The following is an 18,960-nucleotide window of genomic DNA, read 5'->3' on the forward strand; positions in this document are numbered from 1 at the left end:
GTCCAACTGAGGAGACAGCGTGCTGAGAGGCCAGTTTTTTTTTACCAGTACGAGATTGCGCTAGAACCACTACCATAACGGCGGCATCTTCCACACGAGGCGAATGGTGCCACTCTCCACTTGTGTACTAATAAAACTGGTCATCAATCACCAGAACTGCCATGAAGGTGTTACAGGTGAGGCACTATAGGACACTGAAGGTTTCATTTCAGATCCAACATAGGACTTCTGGTAATCGCACCTTATTAACTGGCTTCTCATAACCGCAGGTTCTAGAATAATGTGTGCGACCGAGCTGCTGGTGTTGCTTTCCCAAATAATTGGGCCCTTGCAGGCCTTGGGGAAAATATGTTTGCTAATTGCTGATAGGCTGTGGGTTAACTGAAGCGATAATCTTAGGAGCCAGATTATGTAAGACTAACTAACAATTAAATCTGTGGCTGCCCCTAACTTGGAGGCTGAGTTGTTCACTGAGAGAGCAAGAACTGAACGTGCTGATAAGTACTGTTGAAGTTGTGATGACAGAAGCAGAAGAGATTCTGACCTTTCGAGCCGCAGCTGAAAAGCTTGCCGAGTCGGTCATGCTCCCACCCGTAATATATATCCTAGCACTATAATTAAAAAAAAAGAAAATATTTAAACGACTGTGCACCGCCTGTGCTATATTCACGTCACTGTATATTACCCCTACGGGCATGGTTGAAAGTTTACATCGGCAACTGAAGTCCGCCTTTGTTGCACGCGAAGTTCGCACTTCTTGGCCCGATACCTTCCTTCAGTTTTACTAGGCCTTCGATCAGCGTTTAGAGAAGACTTCTAGTGCACAGCGGCTGAACCGGTCTGCGGGACTACCGTTGGTTTACCAGACGAGTTCGTTTAGGCGCGAATCGAGGACATCTCTCCTTGCGTCGAGCAACTACGCCTGCTTTTTCGGCGTTTGCAACCCATTCCCACAAGTAGTCGACCCGAAGTCTTCTTCGGCAGAGATGTCGCCACGTCTGCACACGTCGTTGTGCGTGGAGACAAATTCAAGCCTTCATTGACTTCTCCTTATAATCCCGCCCTTGCGCACAGTCAGTAAACTCTCAAGTTGAGCATAGTTGGGCAAAAAGAGATCGCCGCTATGAGCCGAGTGAAACCCGCCTTTCTCTTTCGACTCGGCCGGCTCCCGAAGTTCTTCAACTGACTCGGATTGTGCCATTGACAAGCGTGTCGCCTAAGTATCGCGCTGTTAACTGACATTCGTTTGCTTCCTCTCTGTGGGGGGAGGACCTGCAGCGGCACTATATCGTCTTCTCGTGACACGCGCTGACGTCAACTGCGCGGAGCAACCCGATGAGTGGAATATGTCAGTTATTACCTGGTCCCAGGCCTGTTCACTTCGTCTGCGTCGCGCTCCACTTAATTTGTAGAGGACTAAGTAACCTTCCTTAGAAGTCTATTTTTCATAAAAAATTGCATCCAAATCAGCTCATAATCAGCCGAACTATACCCACTGCGCGACGAAGGTCTCTCCCATTATCCTCAATTAACCCGGTCCTGTGCTAGCTGCATCCATTTGGCCCCTGCGAACTTGTTAACCTCATCCGCCCACCTACCTTTCTACCACCCCCTGCTACGCTTTCCTTCCCTTGGAATCCAGTTTGTTACCCTAAGCGACCACCGGATCCTTTCTTTGCACTATGTCAGGCCCATTTATTGTTCCTGATTTCCACTAGAATATCAATAGCTTCCGTTATTTATCCGATAAACTCTACACGCTAAGGTTAAAACTACCATTTTTCATTCCATAGCCTTCTGAGTTGTCCTCAACTAAGTAGAACCCTCTTGGTTAGCCTCCACGTTGCAGCCCCATAGGTGAGTACAGGTAAGATGCAACTGTTGCATACTTCCCTCTTGATTCAGTTAATTTAGCCAAATGTGAAGCATTTGCGCAATTACGTGAGGCTTAATCTCGCTTTCTGTTCAAGGCTAGGGAGTTGCGAGGTCGCACTTCAGGCAATGATCGCTAAATTTGGTGACTGGGAAGCTTAGTCGAAGGAAACAAAAGCTTTTGGGACCAGGGGAATGTGATAGCAGCGTGTTGGCATCTATTGCGCACGGATGGAAGTTTATGAAGACGACATCCAATGCATAGATCATTGATCAAAGTACCCAGCGAATGTAAAGCCAGTAGCTACCGAAAGCAGAGGGCTGCTCCAGAGGTATTCTTGGACAGACCCAAAAAGCTTTCATGTCAACACAAGTGGTCGTCTTTACTGCCCCGTTTATTTGGCTTAATCGATTAAACCGCTAGGCTGCGGATTTTTTCAAACTGTCAAGTAAATGCTCCAGCGCACTTGCTAAATCTAGTGAAGCTATGAAAAATCATCTGGAAATACTAGTTAGTTAGCGTTTCATTTTTTAAACAGTTAGGTTACAACTGTCGTGTATAATTTCTAGAATTAAAATGTGAGCGTTGTTTGGCTTGAAATGTGAATGTAATTGTCAAGTGCCAAATATTTCAAGATAATTATAATTCGTAGTAGTATTATATACAATATGCTTTCGAACATGAAAAAGCTTTTGAGATAATCGCTGCAGACACAGTGATATGGTGTCCTGCGGTATCGTGTAACTCATAGGGACGTTATGGCGATCAAACCCAGACAATGCTCGGGTGGCTACTCAAGCGCAGAGAGCTTGGGAGGAGCAGAACTAATGCTGGTTTCAATTCGTTGTGTTTCTTTGCTCCAAGCAGATGTTTCAAGTCATAGTATCGATGTACTCGCCCAGGATTTTGCACTTGTTGCACTAGATGAACCCTTACCACCATTGTCAGAACATTCCAAAGTAAATTGCGCTAGGCACTTTGTCACGTCAAAAACTGATTAATTAAACCAGGAAAATCAGACTAATTAAAGAACTTCAATTTTTTAGAGAACACGAGCACGAAAACACGGGCTAACACGAAGGTGACGATCGTAAGTTATCAAAATATGCAAGTGAAATTATATGTTTGTCGCTTACTGCTCAGCTCTTCTGGAGATACCTCCCCGGAATTTCTCGTGCAGTTGAAAAGGCGCGCCATAGTTGAAGCCAAGGCCAGAAGAGAGCTCTCAACTTCGTCTCCGGGCGCACAGCTGCTTCCACTCTCTGCAAGGTCGTCGCTGGAAACCAACAAGATAGAAATTGAAGACGTCTATATATTCGTTACAAAGAGTGAAAATGGAGGCTCAGATATTATAAGTGTAAATTGATTGACATTTTTCGAAAATGCGACATCTGTGGCCTATGGTGTCGAGCTATGATGTTGAGTGCTTAACCTCGTGCCTTGTTCGAATCTCTACCCGCGCCCTATTTGTCCCGTCCTTTACTTTCGTATTTGGAACATATGATTGAATGTTTCTCCTTATACCTTAGGACGAAACATAATCGTAAAACGAGACCGTATTCGACAACGCACTACTACTAGCTCTGTATTTATATGGCTGCAGGCTGCAACATGAAGGGACACCGCAAATCAATATCCCCTAATCACAGGAAGCGGCCATGACGTCACTAAAGCTCAAGGATAATAGAATTCACGCGCAGATAATTGTTTTAAAATGTACGAAGAAATAAAGGCTGTAACTAGAAGATAAATTTAGGTCGCACTAAACGAAAGTGTGGGATAAGGGAATTCAATTATTTATAAAGATGCATGCGCACACACGGAAAGCTTAAATACTCATTTTCTGGTTGACGCCATTATAAGAAACCGTATATATACATAATAAAGACAAGAACAGAACGGGCATCAAAGCGACACAAGGAGTATATAGCGATGCGTAGCTACTCAGTGCGGAGATAGCAGGAACAAGATATAACGGATGAACCGATATTGTGCTCATATGGTAGTAAGCATTAGCATCTCTGCTTATGGAACGGAGTCGGTTACCACCTTTTTATTGTTTCCAGGTCGTTGGACGGGAACACAACCACCACAGTAAAAACAACAAAAAGAAACAGCATTATATGGCACAACATAATTCACGTTCTGCCCGATGGTCTTCGGCACCAAACTGCTCATTTTATTTCACACAACCACCACAGTAAAAACAACAAAAAGAAACAGCATTATATGGCACAACATAATTCACGTTCTGCCCGATGGTCTTCGGCACCAAACTGCTCATTTTATTTCCTGCACTCGCGAGATCGCAAACCAAGAAACAAAACACCAGTTTAAACATGAATAAACATGTTTATTCAGTCACAGGGATAGTTATTTTGCGCCAAGCAGTAAAAAAAAAAGAAATAGAGAAGGTAACGTGCACGATCAATCAAATATTGTAACGTAACATTACGCAGAAGGCGCTCTGGCGCCGTGCAACACCGACTACCAGTTAGGTCAGCACGAGACAGAGCAGTCCCACTTCGTCGTCGTTTTTTCAATTGCCCGTTCAATTCTCCGTTGTCTTCTTTGAATGACATGTGTCAGTGCCCCCCTTCTTGGCGCCTCGATGCTGCAAATGCGATGAGCTGACAGACAGTGTGCTAGGTTGATATGAGAACACCATAACCCTACACGGGACGCCATAAGTCTCAAGATCACTCAGCGGGGCGGTCGTGGTAGGGTTTCATCCGGACGACGTGTACAACGTCAGTGAACTTGCATCGTCTGCGGATTGAGGGGCCTTGGGTCGCGGATTCAGCTTAAGTAACGTCGCTGATGCGGCGGAGGACACGGTATGGGCCGAAGTACCGGCGCAGCAATTTTTCGGACAGTCCGCGGTGACGAACGGGCATCCAAATCCAGACATAGTCTCCTGGCTCGTGGCAGCGAAGCGCCGTCCCTGGTTGTAGCGGTCAGCGTCTAGTTGCTGTTGGCGGTATATACGCTGCCTTGCAAGCTTCCGCGCTTCCTCCGCACGCTGAGTAAAACTAGGGACGTCCAGGTCAAGCTGATGTTCGTCGTCTGTGTATACGGGCAGCATTGTATCCAGGAGAGTGGTCACTCGACGGCCGAAGACAAGTTCAAAGGGAGTGAGTAGCGTCGTCTCTTGGAGAACCGTATTGTACGCGAACGTGGCATATGGACGAATTTGATCCCAGGTCTTATGCTCTATATCCACGTACATAGACAGCATGTGGGCCAGAGTTCTGTTTAGCCGTTCCACCAAGTCATTAGTTTGCGGGTGGTATGCCGTGGCCCGTCTATGGCTAGAAGATTCAGCACAGCCTTAGTCAAGCAGGCCGTAAAAGCTGCCCCGCGGTCAGTAATGATGACAGCCGGAGCGCCATGATGCAATTGGACAAAAAGTTCTGCTACTTCGGTGGCAGTTCCATTTGTGAGCGACGCGGTCTCAGCACACTGGATCAAGTAGTCTGTCGCGACAACACCCCAACGTTTTCCATTAGTTGACTTCTGGAAAAGACCAAGAAGATCCATCCCCACTTGTTGGAAAGGTGTTTTCGGTGGAGCGATAGGTTGAAGAAATCCGGCTGGTTTCTTTCGGCGTTGACAGTCACGGCAGGGTTTGACGTAAAATCGCACTGAAGGTAATAATTTCGGCCAATAGTACTTCTTTCGAATTCTTGCAAGCGTATGACTAACTCCTAAGTGGCCGGCGGACGGTTCGTCGTGACAAGCGCTCACGATGTTAGACCGTAGGTGCGTAGGTACTACGAGTAGAAATTTCTCTTCTGATCTTTTAAAATTGCGCTTGTAGAGAACTCCACTTCGTAAAGCGCATGGCTGCAAGCCACGACAAAAAACAAGCGGTACCCTACCTCCGCGTCCTTCCAGATACTGGGTGAGCGACGCCAGTTCCGGGTCCCTGCGTTGAAGGTCAGCCATATGGGATTGGGTAATGGCCCCAATAAAGAAAAAATCGTCTGCGTTTTCTACTGCAGTGGAGTCCAAAGGCGCGCATGACAAGGAATCCGCATCTTGGTGTTTATGTACCGACTTATAAACAACAGTAACGACGTCATACTCTTGAAGACGGAGGCTCCAACGAACTAATCGTCCAGACGGGTCTTTAAGACATGCCAGCCAGCACAACGAATGATGGTCGCTGACAATACGGAAGGGTCGTCCATACAGATATGGTCGAAACTTGCTGATTGCCCAGATTACCTGTGGTCGAATAGTTCATCTCCGATCGTGAGAGTGTTCGGCTCGCGTAAGCGATAACCCATTCTACTCCGTCTTGCCACTGGATGAGTACCGCCCCGAGGCCAATGTTGTTGGCATCAGTATGTACGTTAGTTGCGGCATCTTTATCGAAGTGGGCCACTATTGGTGGTTTGTGTAGGTGACTTCGGAGCTACTGGAAGACTTGTTCTTGATTGTCTCCCCAAAGGAAGGGTATGTCTTTTCTGGTTAGTGCAGTCAGTGGTTCAGCTATCTTGAAAAAATCTTGGACGAAGCGTCGGTAGTACGAACAAAGACCCAGAAATCACCGAATTGCTTTTTTGTCGGTGGGGCGTGGAAAGTGAAAAAGTGGAAAAGTTGAAACCATATTCGTGTAGACTCCTCAAGAGCGAAGTACACGTTGTGGAGCTTACGCTCATCGGTCCACCCGTTGTAACGAGCGACTCGCTTGTAGGTCTCAAGCCAGTCCTCGGCGTCCTCGAACATGTCGCCATGAAAAGACGGAGGTGCTCGCGGCTGATGACACAGGATGTGGGTGGGAAGCCTTCTCTCAGATGTCATTGCAGCAGGTTCTACGGCCGTCTGAGGCTGCGCCGTCTTGGTAGCGGCCGGAAGGGGTCCGAGTTCAGGGGGCTCTCCCTGTAGACGGCGGCTGAGGAGCTGATATACCGGGGTAAGCTCCGTAGTGGCAGGACTGGATCGATACGCCACACCTCCACCAGACTTGTAACGTAACGTTACGCAAGAGGCACTCTGGCACCGAGGAACACCGACGAGTTAGGTCAGCACGAGACGGATCAGTCCCACTCCATCGTCGTTTTTCAAAGCCCCGTTCAAAGCCCCGCCGTCTTCTTTAAATGACATGTGTCAGTATGACTACAAATATACAGGACGTTGCAGCGAAATAAATATCAGCAAGGTTTTAAAACATACGGGGAGCATTGACCCAGAGAAACTGACTATGCCATTCTACCGCTTGTCTCATTCATAGCTTTGTTTATAAACCTTTCATACATTTAGCTGGGACATCGTGTATAAATGCCATAAACACGAATGCATAAAATAACATCGAGATATGAAATCGCAATACAAGAAGGCGTTTTAAAGTGTTGCAGACAACGAAGTGATTTCCGCGCTAGTCCCCGAAGGTTGCGCAGAAACGAAGTGAAACGAAAGCGTTTCTCAAAACACAACAACGCAGCCCTGCGGTTCTATAGCGCTGTGAATGCGATGGCTTCCGACGTGCTGATGCTATATGAAAATTTATTTTAGAGGCAAATATTCCTTAGCAAGCTGCTTCCCATGTTCTATAAACTGGTTTACAACCACGCCATTTGAAGTTACAGTCCTAAAACAACAGCCACTTAACTGCAGTAGTTGACCTTAGTTACCTCCTCATGAGTTTTATTTATGGATGGCGTCTCCCCGCAGAGTATAAGTATTGAGTCAACGCAGAGATCATACAGCACACGTAAGTCCGACTACACATGCAGACGGGAGCTCACGTGTGAAAGTCCTCTAGGAAACAATGTATTGTGACACCGAAGGTATAGAGTCCTCGCTGTTGCATGGTGCGTGAGTCCTCCGCATGTCGCGAGCTTATCTTACAGGCGCCAAGCACTTTGAAACAAACGGAGATCGTGCCACAACGGCGCAACAAGACTGTGATGGCCGCACGTAGAAAAACAAAGCAAAACACAACAAAAACAGAAACGACGAACTTACAAAACGTGGAATCATCCTACCTAATAGCAATGGCTGAGGCATCTTGTATGAAAGACGCAAGCTTTTCAACCGGCCCACTTTTAGACAATCGAGCTAACTTCGTACCATCTCGGGAGCGCCATCATAAATAGCGTGACGGCAGCGATAAGAAACTACTTCGTTGCCCCTTTCGCAAGCTCCCAGCAGGTCCGGCAAAGTCTCACCGATGCCGATGAAATATTAAAATGGGACGCAACAGCGATGCAAAATTTAAAAGAAAATGAAGTGTTTTATAGAAATAGCTTACTTTTTCTGAAAACTCGGTAAAGTATATTTATTGCTTTCGCGCTGGTTGCATAGCTTTTTAATTTATAGTTTTATAATTCTCATATTTCAGTGTTTAGCCTTCTCACCTCTGGATGCGCAGCAGTTGCGCTGAACCGCTTTTGGGCCTCACCTTCGCCACCATACATTTCACACCGGTTGCGCGCCATCTGTAGCGGCAGCGCAGCACGATCACAGGGCAGTACGAATGCAGAATACACACTGGACATCCTGAGTCAATGGCGCCGAACCAAGATCAGCTACCCGAGCTGCCCTGCTGACTTCGTTGACCTGCAGCACTTGATCTAGACCTGTCCTGGCACGGCTGGACTCCGCGCAGGCTACACATCTGCCCACCACATTCAGACTTATGAAGACTGGACAGCCCCCAATACCAACGACAAGCGCAAGCTTAGTGCCCTGCTAGACTTCATGTCGGAGTCTGGCGCCCTCAGTCTCACCTAATCCACCCTCTTCCCCTATAGGCCTCAGGTCATCCTCATGAATAAATGCTTGTGAATGAATGAATGAATGAATGAATGAATCCAGACTTCCTGTTGACGCCGCATGGTAGCGCTAAGATTGCATGCATGCAACTGCAAAATTAGCGAAAGCGTGCTTTGTTACTCGCGTAGTTATTGCTTCTGCAATCGTTCCTTACTTATGACACAGTTGTTCGTTATAGTGTACAGTCGTACGGCAAAGCGTATACTAGGTTCACCTTTTTTGTTGTGTGGTGATTTTTCAAAAGGGAGATTGTTTACATGCTCATTTTTTTTAAATCACCATCGGACAACGTTGCTGCATTGAAGTAATGATGTTTCTAGTATCTGCTTTGCCGTACGACTGTATTCGAACAAACAGCTGTGTCATGTTTGTAAAATAAAGGCGACAAAGACAAAAAAAGTTTTGTGACTTATCGGTTGCCTGCTCGTCTCGGTATCTGAAGGGCCGGAGTTCGAATCTCCTTAGGTTCGAAACAATTTTTAATTCTCTGATTCCTCGAAGATCTCTAGCCATTGCCCGCAGCCGCATTAGATGGCGCCACTTCGATTTGGCTCGATTCAACTTAGGATAAGTTTCTCGGCAACGGGCTAGTCCGGCAACCCTATTCTAGACAGTTTGCCATTTTGTTTAACTGGTGATGTACACGTGACGTGTGCCGTAGGACGGTGCCAGTTTGCTTAAGCACAGAATACGCATTCTGAATAAAAAGAAAACAAAAGTGATATAAAGAACGTGCTGTCGTCTGCTAGTACATATTGACGCCAAGTATGAAAAACGATGATGCTGCAGGAACTGAGCCGCTGCGGTGATTTCTATGATTTGGAAGCCTCAGCTTGCAGTGAGGGCGAGTGAAATATGTTGTGCGGTTGAGGCATCAGTGTGTCATTACATACTTGCGGAAAGCCAATTTCACCTCCGAGGTGTGCGGATGTCTTCTCGCTCCCCTCCCGCGATATCGTTGCGCCTCGCTCCAACGCGCCAGCCTCGCTGCCACCGAGCACCTTCGCCTGCGCTAGCTACCGCCCGTAGCGGCAGGCGTACGTCATTGCTCGTCGCGGGCTCTCCAGCGCCGTCGAGTTCCTACTAGCCGGCCGCCCTCCCAGCAGCCGGCCGCGTCAGCGGCCCCTCGATACCTCTCCTAGAGGCCTAGCTCGGCGGGCCGCTTCAGCGGCCGCGGCGCCCTACTCCTCGAAGAAGGACTTCCTCGGGGCCGCCGTCGTTTGCTGCGTCGGCGGCGTCGGCACTCCCTCTGCTTCATGGATAGCAGCCTGTAGAACCGCCCGCGGCTACCTGCAGCTCCTCGAACCTGGGACAACTCCGGGCTAACTTTCGCTGCACCCTGGTCGCACGATAACTTTGCCTTCCCCGCAGCCATGGATCACGTGTTGCCGTGAATCCTTGTGACCTACCCGCCGTGCTGCTGCTGCTGCTGCAGCAGTTCACGACAGTCTCCCAAGATGCCACCCAATCTCGTCGTTTCGGTGATTTCCTGCCGTCATCCTCGCGATGCTGCAGTCCTTGCTCCGCTCGTACTCCTTACGAAGCCAGCACGCTTGCCACGTGGAAGCCACCCGCCGTCCTCGCAGCACCAGTGGTGTGCACCGACGCGGCTCCGCCTTGTCGTCATGGACCACTTGTTGCCGTGAATCCTGGCGGCCACCCGCCGCGCTGCCGCTGCTGCAGCAGTTCTCAGCGGTCTCCCAATTTGCACCCCGACCTCTTCGTTGCGCTGACGTCCTGCCGTTATCCTCGTGATGCCGCAGCCCTCGCTGCGCTCGTACTCCTTGCGAAGCGTAGCCCTGCCAGCACGCCTGCCAACGCGGGCCTCCTCGTTGCAAGGAGCGGCGGCTGGGGTGTGAGCCACGTGGGGGCAAAGAACTCCCCTAATCTTCGCTGCATCCCGCGGACCGACGGCGGACGAGCGAGCCCCTTTTTCCTCGACTTCGCAGGGCAACACCCCTCCTGCATGTTTTGGTGCAGCTCCTGGCCGTTTGCGCGCCTTCCTGGCGTGCGCTCAGCTACCCCTTGATCTCCTCGATTTTCCCGTGTTCCCTGGATGCACGGACCCCTGTGGGCCGCCGGACACGGCGGTTTTCCAGCGCGAACCGCCGCGCTGCTGCCTTGACAGCAGTCAATCGCGGTCCTTCCTGCTGCAGCGGTTGATTCAACAGTCGTGGCGTCCTGCTGACAACATCAGCAGTCCTCGCTGTTTCTCGCAGAGGCGCAGTACCAGGCTTCGCCTGGACCTACCCGTGAGCGCTGCTGCACCGGTGCCATCATTTCCCCGCCCTGCCAGTGTTCTTTGAGCTGTTTTCTTGGTGCTGGCCATTTCAACTACCTTACGTCTCATCTTCTTACGTCCCATCTCCCCATCCCGCGGACGCCAAGAGTGCCGCCACGACCTTAGGCCGGCATAACCCGCGTCCGGTGTCCCCCCCGAGAGTTTATCAAAGTACTTAGTAGTAGTAATACTTGCGGTCGGAAATTCTGCAGCAGCTACGCACGGAGAGGCTGAGCGAGTTTGTAACGCTAGGAGCGTTACACCTGAAGAGCAAGAACGGCAACGGAATATCTGCAGTGAGTTAGCGCAGAATGCGAGCGGAAAATGGCATTGCTCCTTAAAGGCATCGACGACCTCTCGGTCTCACTTATCAGCGGCTTTTAAATTCAGGAACCAAAACGTCCAAGGAGCTCTTCGTAAACAGATGGAATCGTCGGATTTCCGAAGTAGCTCCAGCACTGATGAAGAGGCGCCGCGCAGCCAGCATGATCCATGTCCGAGGATAAAGGTCGCAGTCTCAAATTATCAATTACAGTTAGGTATAGGCTGTGCTGCCCACCTTTTCGAACAGCTGCCTTACGACTAGCTACCGTCAGGTCAGAATTGTGCTTATGTTTTTAACATCTTGCGTCGGCTATAGAGTTGTGCAGAGCGCGGAAAGGACAGCCGAGAGAGAGACACAGACACGCACGCAATCCCCCCCCCCCCCCCCCCACACACACACCGACAAAGTGGAAGGCTCATGCTGGGCATTGCACCTGGTATCTTCAATTTTGATGCGCTGGCTTGCGAAAGGCTCCCGCGGAACGCGAAATAAGTTTGAGAAAGAGAGACAGAGAAACAGAAGACCGGAATAGGCAGGAAGGTTAACTAGGGGCTGCCCAGGCTATCCGTAAACGTGCAGATGGGGATAAACGAAGAACAAGGAAAGAAAGCGAAATATGACTGAATAAATTGGGGTATGAAGCTAGGGCTGCATTGCGCGTGGCTATTCCAAACTGCCGAAACGGTAAATAGTAATAAAACGGAGAGTTGAGCTAGTTGGTACATGTTTAAGGAATAACAGCGCGGAGACGAAGGACAAGGAAGAAGTGAACACCTGCGCAAATCAATAAAGGGAAATTGTTTTCTGGTTAAATCAAAACGCTATCAAGACAAAATGTCATTTGGCAACTTCCTATGATTAGAGCTTATCATCATAACGAGCTCTGGGATAGTTATGTTTTTCTAAAAAGATAAGCAAATAGTGAGTCTATATGCATACCAAAGCATAACTTCACATGTAACACATCCCATATGTGGCAAGCAAAAATATGCCATGTGCAAGACACAACATTCCTTCATTAAAATAGTAAAATAGAAGCTGTCAGTATTTTTCTTGCTTTTTTCCATCGTGGGAAAGCCCTTAATTTATTAACATTGCAATGAGTGCATAGCGCTAGACAAAAAGGCAGTGTTTAGGGCCGACGTTTAAGGCAGTCTTTGGTGATCTTTCGCTGCTGGTCTCCGAAGTTCTCACACAGCCACCGTACCATATGCCTCGCAGGTTGTACCCACGACCCGTCTAGACAGGTAATTAGAAATCATCGCAGTGTTCTCTGAAATGCCTCGTCTCGTGCAGATACGCCGCTTGACTTCGTTGGCCGCTATTGCTGGGCTTGGCAATAACCGCGCTGATCGATGGTTTCTTTGTGAGAGCACGTTCATTATTCTACTGAGGGCATTGTTGATTATTCATCCATGTTTTATTTTTCTATTGGCATCCTGGTGTTTAAATTTGTAAATGGATCATTTCTTATTTTAATAATTAACTGTACCCAGTTCCCGCGACGTATTTTCAGTTGCTTTTCATGCCAAAGCAAAGTTTTACTACCAAAATCGAACTAATTACTGCAAATTCACAACTACTTTTTCTGCCTCATTATTGTGGAATTCATTAACATTCAATATAAAGCAATCAAGCGTAGATTTCGTACTTTTCTTCTATCGCGCTAAAAATGTGTTTCAATCATGAGAAATACTTATCGCACAATGAATTGTTTTTCTTTGTTTTGCATTTATATAGCTGGTTCTCAAGTTATGTCACGTTTATATTTACGCCATCCCGTATATCTGCATCCCCTATATCTATACCACATAACATTTCCCGTTTTCATTCATTGTTGTTTGTATGTAATCATTTTTGTTTTGCACGCTTGTAACAGGCAGCCTTTGGCTTTGGGACCTCCTCTTGAATTTACCAAATCTTTGTATTCAATCATTGCTCATTTAATAAGTTCTGATTCTGATTCTGAAAGTATTTGAAATGAGAGGGCAGCTAGGACCCTCTTGCGGCTGTATATTTGCGTCTTCATTATTAATCCTCTAAAAGGATGCGCATCTTAAAGGTACCCTTATGACATCGTTTCAGTGCTTTCTTCAAGCACAACAAGATGCCTCAGCTTACTTCACCACTCATCAAACTGTCTACCAAACTGTGGTGAGCTAGCAGCTACCCACACTCCTCGTTGGTTCCGCCGTGTTCTTTAAGCGGTCGTCTCAAGTGGTCCAAAATGTGGCGCCCAACTTTGGTCATTTAGACAATGGCAGCACATCCTTTACGTAATCAAACGTCATTTTGACATTATACAATAATGTTTATGAACGACAAATTTTCCAAAACGCAACGTCAGCAAATTTCAGGAGGCCGCTCTTGACAGAGGGCAGTTCTATTCACCCCATTCGTAATACAAGCGCAAGTGTTTCCCCCTCTACCATCTATTCCTTCGTTTTCCATCTACCCTTGCACATACCATCCAGGCATGAATGAATAGCGCTGCTAAACATTCATTTTCACTCACGTCATTTTTACGTCACCGCAAAAAGCTATTTCGACAGACCGCAATTTCGCACTACAAATTTGAAGCACTTGATATTTTTGACAACCGTTTACAGTACCAACATGGCACTGAACGGGGGCAATTTATGTCGAAAATAGGGTCCCGGCTTAACTTTGTTCAATGGTCTCGGCAGCTTGTCCGGCACACTGCTGTCTATGTCTTCAGCGATAGTCGTTTCCTCTACGTAGCATCGCAAATGAAGCATAATGAAGACGACGGTATTCTGCACAGCATGAGAAGGTGTGGCAGTTTTACAGGACGCGTGATTGACGCCAGCAGGACCCTATCTAAAGCAAAAGCGAACTACTCGGCAACCGAAAAAGAATGCCTTGCAATGGTATGGGTGGTTATGAAGTTCCGCCCTTATTTGTACGCTCGCCCTTTTCAAGTCGTCAGCGACCATCACTCTCTCTGTTGGCTGACGAACTTAAAGGACCTTTCAGGGAGACTCGCGCATCGGAGCCTTCGCTTACAAGCATTCGACATGGCAGTTATATACAAATCTGGAAAGAAGCACACGGATGTAGATTGCCTTTCGCGAGCGCCGGTCGAACCTTCCACTATGACTGATGAAGACACTGCGTATTTAGGTGTCATAGATGACGCAACGCTTTCCCAACAGCAGCGAGAGGACCAGGAAGTCTTATTGATTTCTTGGAGAAGCGAACTACAGTTGTGCCTAAGATTTTCGCCCGAGTAATCCCTTCATTCTTTATTCGCAATAACGTACTTTACAAGAACTTCCGTCCTGGGGGAAACAGTCATCTACTCGTTGTTCCATCGGCTCTCCGCACTGAAGTTTTGCAAGCGTGCCACGACGAGCCAACCGCCGGTCACCTAGGCTACACCCGCACGTTGGCTAGAGTACAGCACGGATACTACTGGCCAAAACTTCCGGCGACAGTGAAACACTATGTACAGTACTCACGGATTGAAATAGGACATTCGGAGTGCGTGGCCGTCGCTGAATGCAAGGCAGTGTGGTAAACAGGCCGGCTTATTGGCGACCGGAAGGAGCAGTTCTGCTTCTTAGATGTTCTCCCCCTCGAGCTATACCACAATGCAGCACCTTGGTTCCATGAGCATCCCCGGGCGGCGCTGCATGCAGCGACGGCCACGCGCTCCGAGTGTCCTATTTCAATCCGTGAGTACGTACGTGCATAGACTGCCAGCGCCGTAAATCACCCCCTAAAAAACCAGCCGGCCTACTCCACCCTCTTCAAGTGCCAACGACACCTTTTAAGCAAATTGGCATGGACCTCCTGGGAACATTTCCGACGTCTACAGCCGGGAATAAATGGATTATTGTCGCAGTTTACATTAGGTATCGAAATACTGGAAGTAGTAGGCGAATATGTCTACTTAGGACAGGTAGTAACCGCAGATCCGGACCATGAAAAGGAAATAACAAGAAGAATACGATTGGGATGGAGCGCATTTGGCAAGCACTCGCAGATTATGACTAGCAGCTTACCGGTATCGCTCAAGAGGAAAGTATACAACAGTTGCATCTTGCCTTTACTCACCTATGGGGCTGGAACGTGGAGGCTAACCAAGAGAGTTCTACTTAGGTTGAGGACAACCCAGAGGGCTATGGAACGAAAAATGGTAGGGGTAACATTAAGAGATAGAAAGTGTGCAGAGTGGGCCAGAAAAATAACTCAAGTTACCGACATTCTAGTGGAAATTAAGAAGAAATGGACATGGGCAGGCCATGTAGTGCGAAGAGAGGATAACCGATGGTCGCTGAGGGTAACAAACTGGATTCCAAGGGAAGGAAAGTGTAGCAGGGGGCGGCAGAAAGTTAGGTGGGCGGATCAGATTAAGAAGTTCGCAGGGGTCAAGTGGATGCAGCTAGCACAGAACCGGGTTAAGTAGAGAATAATGGGAGAGGCCTTCGCCCTGCAGTGGGTATAATCAGGCTGATGATGATGATGATGATGATCATGATGTCGCCGCCGATTATCTGACCCGCTACGCGGAGACCAAAGCTCTGCTAAAGGGTACCGCTGCCGAAACAGCTAGGTTCTTCGTTGAGAACATTGTCCTGAGGCATGGCGCTCTGGCACTTATTATAACTGACCGAGGAACTGCATTTACGGCCTAATTTTTGAAGACCGTTCTTCACCTCAGTGGTACCAGTCACCGTAAAACTACAGCCCATCACCCTCAAGCCAATGGGTTGGCAGAACGCCTCAATAAGACACTCGCAGACATGCTTTGCATGTATGTCCACGTGAACCATAAGAATTGGGACGAAATACTTCCCTACGTCACGTTCGCCTACAATACGGCACGCCAAGACACCACTCGCATGACACCATTCAGCCTCCTTCACGGGCGACCAGTAACAACTATGCTGAATGCAATGTTGCTCCCGAATGCCGACACCGATGATCTCGATCAGGACGCCGAGGAATTCGCTAAGCGTGCAGAGGAAGCTCGCCAACTAGCGCGTCTGCGGATCAAAAATCAGCAGGAGTATGATGCACGACGCTACAATCGTAGACACCGACATGTAATGTACGAACCTGGCGACAAAGTGTGGGTCTGGACGCCTATTCGCCGCCGTGGACTTTCCGAAAAACTATTGCGGCGATACTTCGGGCCCTATATGTTGTTCAGCGACGTTTAACCGACGCCACTTATGAGGTGGTGCCAGACGGGATGTCGACGTCAAAGCGACGCCAGCACCAAGCTGACGTCGTCCACGTCGTACGTATGAAGCCGTATCACTCGGGCTGACCTTTTGTTCTCATCGGGACGATGCTTCCTGAGGAGGGGGGCAAATGCCGCATAGAAGAGGACGCAAAAGATTACGACAAATCTTTACGATTACGACAGGGGGAACAAAAAGTGCGAGACTGGAAGAAGAAAGGGGAAGCGTGGGCGCAAACTCGTTCCAGTCGATTATTAAAACGTTCTTATCTTAGGCACTCCTTGGCGTTCTATTGAGACATGACAATATGAACGGGAAAAAGAAAAGTAAAAAAAAAAGGAAAGCGAAAGGCAGCAAAGGACCAGGACAACCAAAGAAGAAACGCAACGCAAATGTTTTAGCAGAAAGAAATAAACAAAAAAGAAAATGTTGCCGGGAAGGGTTCCAGGCAATGCGGGAAGAGTGGAGAGAGTTTAGTGAGCCAGCGGGAAGTTGAGCGTAGAGAAATAGCGTCAATAAGTTTCTACAGTGTGAGCAGATGCTGGGTTTCGCTCCAAATTTTGGGCTCCCTCCGGCGGCTAAGGCAGCGGCGGAAGGCTGCGGCAGAACTGTGACGTGTCACTTGCGACGTATGCGCCGGCAGCCGCATTTCGATGAGCCCGAAGTGTAAAAGAACTGTATCCTGCGTGATTTCTGAGCAGCCCATTACATAAACTTTGGCGGTTCTGTGCTACGGCAATTGTCCCAGCAACGAACATAGCGCCATGTCTTTCTTTCTCTCCCTGTTTTAAGGTACACGTTAATTGCGACCATGTGTCATTGTGGCGAGCTACTGTTCTTCACGAACGATACAACCATGCGCGCTTGACATGATCTGGCAACGGTGGTGTTCGGCTCTGCCTCAGCAGTGAGCATGGTGTAAGATAGCGAGCGAATTGTCCATGCGCCACGCCCTGACGCTGCACGTGCCACTTGTCATTGGGGATAAGTATGTATGTTGTCATTGGGGATAAGAGGTCCGATTGTTGCGAAGTTAGATCAGGTGTACCCCAGGGGTCAGTTCTTGGCCCCCTCTTAATTCTGATATACATTAATGACATGATCCGGAATTTACCAGTAAAAGCTAGGCTATTCGCAGACGATTGTATTATCTACCATGAAATCAGATCCTTTAATGACCAAATTCAGCTTAATGACTATCTACTCCAAATCGATAATTGGTGCACGGGATGGAAGATGTCACTGAACCCACACAAGACAGTTTGCATGACAATTACTCGCAAGCATGAGCCCCTGAACTATGTGTATAGCTTGCAAGGTAGCCCGCTTTCCAGAGTAAATGAATACAAGTACCTCGGCGTGACCATCACTTCAAATCTTAGCTGGGCAAAACATATTAACAGCATTGTCGCGAAGGGAAACAAGCGATTAGGCTACATTAGACGCGTCCTAAAACAGGCTTTTACGGACACAAAACTGACAGCGTACAAGATGCTTGTACGGCCTTTACTTGATTACGCATGCGAAATACGGGACCCATATCACAAAAAGTGTGTCTCTAAGCTTGAGCAGATACAGAGACGGGCGCTACAGTTCATTTTCTCCCGGTATCGACGATTGGATTCAGTGACCCCTCTTTATGCTCAAGCCGATGTGTCTCTTCTTTCCCACAGACGAAAAGAAAAAAGACTAACTTTGCTTTATTGTGTAATAAATGGTTTAGTCCTGGTTAAGAAAGAACAATACATAAACGAAGCAAAGACGCGCGTCACTCGTAATAAGCATAATAAACACGTCCAGGTAGAAAAATTTTTTAAGGACTGTTTTAAATACTCTTTTTTTTCCTGCCACATCATCCGACTGGAACAGCCTTCCTAACCACGTTGTGAATGCTCAATCCCGAGAGCAATTTGCTACCCTTATATGCAAATATTTAACGCAGGAGTGCACATAATTCGTACATTACATTGACTGTATTTTATGAACTGTGTTTTATTGACTGTGCTTGCTGTTTTATCGTACTGGCCTGCGTTTATAAATTTTGATGTCAAACCCACTATTATTTTAGTCCAGATGGACTGATAGTATGTACAAATAAATAAATAAATAAATAAATAAATAAATAAATAAATAAATAAATAAATAAATAAATAAATAAATAAATAAATAAATAAATAAATAAATAAATAAATAAATAAATAAATAAAACCACTGGGACGCGACCATTATGCTGGCCAACATCATTTTCTATTTGGCGGGAACCGCTCGCACGTGGTTCCAAAATCCCGAACAAGAGCTGGTGACGTGGGCAATCTGTAAGCAAAAGCTTCAGGACCTGTTCGGGAAGCCCATTGGTCGAGCTGTCGCAGCAAAAACAGAACATTCATCTCGCATCCAATCCTCCACGGAGTCCTACCTTGCGTATATTCAAGACGTGCTTGCGTTGTGTCGCAAGGTCAACTGCTCATTAACGGAAAATGACAAG

At 47.6% G+C, this 18,960-nt stretch overlaps 1 protein-coding gene across 1 annotated transcript in view; it reads right to left on the reverse strand.

The window, feature by feature from the left end:
- LOC146201198 (uncharacterized) overlaps positions 1–18,960 on the reverse strand; it is a 212,241-nt gene that overhangs the window by 95,207 nt on the left and 98,074 nt on the right. The window contains exon 5 of the mRNA XM_084595676.1: positions 3,010–3,149. Coding sequence (XP_084451802.1) covers positions 3,010–3,149 — 140 coding nt within the window. The remainder of the gene's footprint in view (positions 1–3,009; positions 3,150–18,960) is intronic.

The sequence above is a fragment of the Amblyomma maculatum genome, chromosome 2 (genome assembly GCF_055883805.1).
Source record: "Amblyomma maculatum isolate TAMU_Amacu chromosome 2, ASM5588380v1, whole genome shotgun sequence".
NCBI lineage: Eukaryota > Metazoa > Arthropoda > Arachnida > Ixodida > Ixodidae > Amblyomma > Amblyomma maculatum.